General features: G+C 36.1%; 1 protein-coding gene across 2 annotated transcripts; it reads right to left on the bottom strand.

The window, feature by feature from the left end:
- Positions 1-995: 995 nt before the first annotated feature.
- On the bottom strand, positions 996-6,393 carry LOC113725486 (geranylgeranyl transferase type-1 subunit beta). Of its 2 annotated transcripts, none has more exons than XM_027248667.2 (11): positions 6,049-6,393; positions 5,378-5,453; positions 5,227-5,285; positions 4,961-5,100; positions 4,065-4,120; positions 3,912-3,988; positions 3,750-3,795; positions 2,899-3,023; positions 2,546-2,613; positions 2,380-2,467; positions 996-1,435 (listed from the first exon to the last, which is right to left on the bottom strand). In XM_027248667.2, the coding sequence occupies exons 1-11, from the start codon at positions 6,253-6,255 to the stop codon at positions 1,274-1,276; spliced, it is 1,104 nt and encodes a 367-aa protein (XP_027104468.1). In that variant the 5' UTR covers positions 6,256-6,393; the 3' UTR covers positions 996-1,273. The 2 variants fall into 2 exon arrangements, with proteins under 2 accessions (XP_027104468.1, XP_071930051.1); XM_072073950.1 differs by having other exon boundaries at positions 1,182-1,435; positions 2,391-2,467.
- Between the last annotated feature and the right edge of the window lie 1,139 nt (positions 6,394-7,532).

Genomic DNA, 7,532 nt, shown 5'->3' with positions numbered 1-7,532 from the left:
AGCAAGTAACTGATATGCCCGGAAATAACCATTTGTTTTTACTATAAAGTATAAACCAGCGAGTTGCTAATGTGATGTTTTGGCATCAACCTAAAGAACAGGGCAAGTAGCTAAACAGAGCACTTGCCCGTGACAAAGTCCCGTGCGTGCAGCCCCAAAGGCACCCCACCTTGAAGAATCATTTCGTTGAGCACATTTTTCTAATCTCTAAAACAATATATAGTAATGTATTATACTGGCACTCATGGTATTGGCAAAACCATGTCTGAACTGAAGATGATCACATGCTTCAAAAGATGCAATCAAACAAATCCGAATTGAGCTTTCTGGTATCGGTCTCCCTCCCACTGTATTGTAATGTTTATTAATGATGGATGTGCATGGCCTTAACAGTAAGAGGCTTTTTTTACCCAATGCATATGATATGATCACAACTTGACCGAATATCGCAAAAGCTGTACCACAAGGAATAGAATAGGGAGTAGGGACCAATTTTCTTTCTTTCTTTCTTTCTTTTTGGGAGAAAGAAACTAAATTCAACGGCTAATAATTGGTCTTACAGGAAAGATGGTTATAAGTATCATTTTGATTCACATTCACGCTTCATCTTTCCAAATAAGTAACCAATTTTATCTTAGCTTCAAACCAGTTTGATAATATACCCAGCAGCGTTTAGATTACTCAACTTGAAATCATCATCTTAATGACTGAAAAATGACTTCTAATTTACTCCACCATCTAAATGCTTCTACAGTTTACAAATAGTACATTTCTGCCCACCTAACAAAAATCAACACCAAGTAATCCGTGGCAACTGATTAGAAGTGGGATGCACTTTCTCCTTGCTGGTGCTATGCCACGCAACATCTAGCAGCAGTACATGCCTACATCATACGCAAAATCTGCCAGTTGCTTGTAATAATTCTTCTAAGTGACACCAGTCATAACCTTAAAACCTTCTTGAATATTTAGCTCAGGCAAGCAAAAATAAAATATTTGGGAAAAACCACAAATGCGGCACATATGTACCCAATAATTGGTGTAGCAACTGATTGCCATCTCGTTTTACATCACGATCAAGAAAGTAAATTGGACATCAATACTATCCCATCACTATATACTAATAAAAAAAAAAATAACCATTAAGAGTAAGGTGGCAGCGCTGTCATGACAGATGCCATCCGCTGAAACCTTAACAATCCTTCCTCAATTATTGGGATACTAAGCCGGAACCCAATGGCACTTCCAAGTTCCAATAGCGCAAGCTTAAATATTACAGTTGGAGATGGAGTCCGACGGTAGCAATCTCTGTTACTCCTAGCTCAACGGAGACAGGGTTTAGGCCAGGTTCATCTAATAGACTAAATGCACAAAATCCGTAGAAAGAGTGGTAAAGATCTGGGAACTGTCCGGGGGATTTACAAAAACCACCATACTGGAAAAAAAATAACAAAAAACAAGGAATGATGAGATTTTGCAGCTCAAAATTTACATTTCTTACATACTCATTACAAGTAAAAAGCAGACGAAGCCGTCTCATACAGGAGAAGGAACAAGCTTAATCATTTTTCAATGTAAGAAACCATGGTAAAGCAATGAGATATCATTTAAAACACTACCATCTTCAGAAATCTTGAAGACAACCAAACGTCATCCATAAACCCAGCAATTTACTTGTTAGGGGTGGGAAAACAAGAAAATCTAGTTGAAAAAAAAAAAAAAACGCTTTCCGTGTCTCTGAGAGAATAGGGACACACAAAAGGCTGTAATCTACTACTTCGGTAAAGCCTGAGAGACCTATTCATGGAACATAGTTTCTATTTGCCAATAATGCCTCATGCTATGAATGATTTCCCCCAACTTCCTCCCATAATCCACTGCCAGATAACTTACCGCTCCTTCTTGCAACCCATAATATTTCGAATAGGGAAATGAAGAACGCCCTGGCTACAACCATACTGTTACAAGGGACAGACACTTTCCTAACACTTAGGTGAGGGGAATTAGAATTGAATAGCACAAAGTAAACAGGAAATCATGAAGTTTTTGGATTGTTTGCTTCATGGGACATACAAGTTTTCTCCTCCATTGGTTTTTTTTTTGTTTGGGGGGGGGGGGGGGGGGGGGGGGGGGGGGGCGGGGGTTGATTTTCAATATTAATCTCGTAATTCTTGCCCATGCAATTGCATGTTTATTAATTGAGTTCTTTTGTACGTGCTGTACGGAGTGAGACTTTAATGATTCCTGATATAGTCATAGTTTACAAGATTTTACGAACTAAATAACAAACATCTTAATACTAACAAGTCAGTAAAATGCTAGGACTGACAAACACATCTTAATAACAACAAACACATTGAATGTAGAAGAAGGTAGCACCTGGGACTGACAAGTCAGTAAAAATCCTCGTAAGCCCCCTTCATCAATAAACTTCTCAGCTCCTAAGATTTTGAGAACTCCTCCTACCCTGTAGAAGCGCAGTGCCAATCATGCCATCAGAAATGCAACCAAGCTCAGGAAGTTAAAATGGAAGTTTTGAACTTACCAAAAAGCATAACATGTATCAGTAAGCTTGTTTGGTCTGCCTTGAAATCCACCGTCTTTTGCCTGCCTCTGTAACAGGCAAAGAAGCAATATGCTAATCATCTAAGAAGAAAAGAGGACCCTGTGGGCACATTAACTATAAACTGCTGGTTGTTTTAGAAGTATTCTCATCTATATCCATAGTGAAAGGCTAGTTGAAGTCATAAAATATGGACAGATTTGTACACTTATGGGAAAATTCCTCCTCACCCTCTTGTACAATGAAATAAAGTTCTTTCCTGTTCTGAATCAAGGGAATATGTGTTTTTAGACTCTGGGATTAACCATATTTGTCTATAGATGAAGAAAACCAACCTGCAAGCACCAGTCAACCAGCATTGGCACATCTATAATGCAAGGGGACATAACTTTAGACAATGGATCATCTTCTATGTAGCCCATCAAGCGGAGAGATGCAACAGCACAGTACGTGGCACCCCCTGTGATACTAAGTAAAGAAACCCATGAGTATTGCACAGTATCCTACTATTATGTTTCTCTCAATTTTTCAGCATTCTCAAATGGAGAACAAAATTGAATTAGGAAACAGGAAGCATCTTCCAGATCCAGAAGTCACTAATCATTCGAGGAGTAAATTCATATAGGAACAGCCTTGAAGAAAAGTTTAAAAAAAAAAAAATCTGTTGCTTGCAAAAATAATAAAAATGATCCCCCCCAAGGAAAAAAGTTGAGCAACCACTACCCAGTACCAAACAACCTGCGGGTAAACAGTGACATTCCATACAAAAAGAACAACACTGTTAAAAACAAAAATAAACAAACAAAACAAGAGTAACCTGGCAGAATAAAATGGACAAAAAAAAAAAAAAAAGAATAACCTAGCAGAAAAAGACCAATGTTGTTCAACAAATAACCTGCTGCTAAAAAGATACAGCTGTTTGATTTTCAAATTGTATGTGAAAGGGAAGCACAATAAAGCTGCATCCAACACCACTAATATTATGGGTTTAGAAAGAAAAAAAACAATCGAGTACAATGACACCTAGCAAAAGTAACTGAAAAAGATAAGTTGATCAAAAACCATTGAAGACTACCAAAGAAACAAAGAGAAGTTTGTTTATTTGCGGGAAAAAAGACGAGAGAAAAAATTCAATGCGCTGAAGATCAAGCAGATGCCAAGATCATACACAATTGTGTCCACTCACCATGTGATTCCGAACCAGGAATCAACCCAAAACCACCATCATATGACTGCAAGGACAACACTTGTAAGCACATCTTAAATGTATCTCAGATACACAATAGGAACATATGTTTGCAACTTGAATAATTAAACAAACTAAACATGCCATTCAAGCTTTACATACCTGACACTTTATTATGTAATCCTTTGCTTTCTCTCTGTCCAGACCACTCCAATTGCCCAACAAAAAGCAGATGGCCACTGATACATTAAACTGTTAGTATTATCTATCAATATAAGAATTTCAATAAGAAGGACCTAAAAGCATCTTCCTCACCTGCACAAAATACAAAACGGAGATCTGTCTCTGCACCATAATGAGTAGGCATAAAACTGGAAAAAGACAACAGCTTTCATGTATCAGTTTGTAATATTAGTCAAGAATCAACCGGTAGATAAAAAAGAAGTGAAAAATATAGCGACTAGAATTAAGAACAATGTCAAAGCTAGAAAGGACTCCTTTAGGTCATTTTCTTAATCGATGCTAAAATGACAAATCACAAAATCTTCAAGTTATAACAGTGATGTGGCAACTACAAATGTTAGAGTATGCATCCAGCTTGACACTATTCCTGCCAAGAGTAATTTCAGAGAATAGAAATTAGCTCAAGAATGAGAAACTGTCTTCAATAAATAAATAAACAAATAAACAATTGAGGATGTAGAAGATGGATGCTAACACATAGCAGCATTTAAGAGATAAGCAAAGCTAAGCATTTTGCAGCCTTTTTTTTTTATTGTTCTTCAGTGAATGCAGTGGTGCAGGTAATTTCTCAACATGTGAAAGAAATTTTCCAGCTGTGATCTAGAATGGAACAAAAGGTAGGTTGGACAAAGGTTGCAAATACTTCTTTCATTGCTAATTCTTTACTTTTTTTTTTCTATACTCTCTGGAGTTTGATATATGATACACTAACAAAGATGATAAAGTCATGGTCTACAAGCAAATCATACCTACATTTTTTGCTCAAAATCACAATATGAATCAGGTAATAAATCAATATATCTACAGATCTATCTTAAAAGTTGGCAATTTGACAAGTATCCGAGGATGGAGGGGAATCCATGTTCCCCAGAAACTACAAGGCCATGAAACACATTACCTTACATGGTCCCACAAACGATGTACCCCTAAATCAGAGTCTTAAGAATGAATTTGAACAGAGAAATTACCTCCCATCTGACTGCTGAAGGTTTTTCATTGATTTTAAAATTGACGTAAAATCAATAAGTGACAAGTCATAGCCAACAGTCTTCAATATGGCCAGAGCGCAGTACGTGCTTGCCAAATGACTACCATTGGGGACTAATGCCTGCAAGCAGACACTATTGTGTTAGAAAATACATTCTAATACTGCAATATCCAAGAGAAGAAGAGAAATATATGGTTCTTCCAGCCAAGTCTAAATCCTAACTTGACTTGTAACCAGTTCTCATACCCCTTCAACATTTGATTGAAACTGAGAACTTCTTGAGCCGTGGAATCCATAAAATTGTCCTGTAGAAACACAAAATCCCATGTCAAATCTGCCACCTACAAAATATAGAAACATATTAGATTTAGAAAGACTCTTGCGAAAGAGCTCATACCGTTGTTCAAATCATCCTTGTTCTTTGGATGAGCTTGCAAAGACAAAACCCACTTTATCACGGCGTCTTTGTCAATCTATCAGACAAAATTATAAGACAACCGTCAAACCTGAACACAAACACAATATCATCCAAAAGAATTAACTACCAATACCCAGCTTAAATTCTCCAACACATTAGAAAGTCGAAACCTTTCCCTTATATCCCTTCTTAAGCATTTCCTGGGCTTCCACAGGCTTAAGGTCTTTCTTCCATTAATTAGACTGTCCTCTTCTAGCCTTTAGCTGGGCAATTGCTTTATAATAATATATTCTCTCAGCTCAAGTTGTTTAATCCGAGCAAATTAAAGCCAATTTCTGCAACCATCGAGTACAATGTAGATTCAGCGTGTCGCAATTTCCGTTGCTAAAGCTACAAAGGTTGACGTCCAGTTAAGTTCCAAAATCGGTTCTTGATTCCGTAAGTTTAAGATATTTAATGCGAAATCAAGTTTAGTGTGTAGATTTTTGCTAAAATTATTGGGAAAACATAACTCGATTAATCCGTAACGAAAAGAGTAGAAATTTCAATTGACAACCTACTGTGGCAGCCTAATGAATTTAGTAATTGAATTCTTAGATTCTGTAAAGGGACTCAAATATTCTGTATTATTGAGCGAGTAAAAGAAGTACTCGATCGAGGGAGCCAAGAATGTCGAAGCCTATGATGGTGAAGTAGGCAAGAGTAAGGCGGTTGATTTCCTGAGTCTGGTAATCCGACGGCAGGAGATCATACATCATCTCCAGGAATCGCAAGTGCCGATCCTTGTCGAAGAATTGTGGCTCTGAATCCGAATCCCACAAGAAATCGTCCTCATCTGCAACCATTGTTGAAGACATTATAATCTGGTGATGGTGCTCTGCCCTATTGATACTTTACTGAATGTGGTTGGATCCAGTTTATTGTATAAGCTCAAAGAGAGTCAAGAAGGCTCTCTACATGAGTTTTAGGCAGGCTCTGCCCTTTTGTATTTTGCTGTCATGTGGCTACTGCACACGACTTCTTCAAGAATCGTTCACTTTTATGGGAAACTGGGAAACGCCGTAGATGTTTTCTAATCCTACTATAGTCGTAGGTGGGCTCCGTTATCTACTTCAATTTAACGATTAGGAAGAATTTGCAATGAACGTTAGTTCCACTTTGGATTTATCCTTTTCCTAAAGGAGGAACACGGAGTTAGGAGTGTGCAAAATCGAAAAATTTTGATTTATCGATCGAATTCAAATTAATTCAAATTGAATTTAAAAATTCGAATTCGATAATTCGGAATGAAAATCGGAATTTCGATTTCGAATTGGTCGAATGCGATAATGAGATTTTTCAAATCGAAATTTCGATTTCGAATTCACAATTCGAAATCAAAATTGAAATCGGAAATCGGAATTCCTATTTTGATTTCAAATATGTTTTTCATATATATATATATATATATATATATATATAATATAATATAACATTTATATTATAATAATAAATTTTATATTTATGAATTCGGTGAAATCAAAATTCCTATTTCGATTTCAATTTCATACATATATATATATAATATTTTTATATATATATATGTAATATAATATTTATATAATAATTTTTATATTCATGAATTCGGTGAAATCGGAATTTACCGAATTTCGAATTGAATTCGGAACGAATTTGAATTCAAAATTGGTGAATTCAAAATCGAAATTGGTCGAAAATTCTGATACCAAAATTTCAAAAAATTTCAATTTCAAAGTTCTGAATTATCGATTTCGATTTCGTTTCACACCCTACATGGAGGCGAACATGGGATCATCTTTACGGCACTTGATATGCCTTGCTTTGCCAACAAAGTAACATATTCTGTTTGCTCCCTTTCGAATGTGTTTTGTTTCATATCTCCTCTGACTAACTTAAAATCCACGACGTAGCCGCATTTAGTTTTTCCTTGTTTACATTTCGAACACCTTGTTTGGAAAGCCATTTTCTAACAAAAAAATTTTACGTTTTTCGTAAACATATTTTTTAATCATTTTTTTACTTTATGTATATCAAATCGTTACAATACATTTTCTATAAAAATTTCAAAAAATTGCAATCCAAATAGAATTGGCAACGACAAAGAAAGTTGTGACAT

The sequence above is a fragment of the Coffea arabica genome, chromosome 2c (genome assembly GCF_036785885.1).
Source record: "Coffea arabica cultivar ET-39 chromosome 2c, Coffea Arabica ET-39 HiFi, whole genome shotgun sequence".
NCBI classification, from domain to species: domain Eukaryota; kingdom Viridiplantae; phylum Streptophyta; class Magnoliopsida; order Gentianales; family Rubiaceae; genus Coffea; species Coffea arabica.
Note: the sequence above shows the minus strand (reverse complement) of the source record. Positions and strands in the feature narration are given on the sequence as shown.

Bases quoted from the DNA above. Each gene is read 5' to 3' on its own strand.
- LOC113725486 (XM_027248667.2), bottom strand. From the start codon at position 6,255: ATGTCTTCAACAATGGTTGCAGATGAGGACGATTTCTTGTGGGATTCG. The intron at 3,024-3,749 runs GTGAGTGGACAC...TTAGTATCACAG, and splicing joins TCCTGGTTCGGAATCACATG to GGGGTGCCACGTACTGTGCT. The intron at 2,468-2,545 runs GTAAGTTCAAAA...GCGCTTCTACAG, and splicing joins GATACATGTTATGCTTTTTG to GGTAGGAGGAGTTCTCAAAA.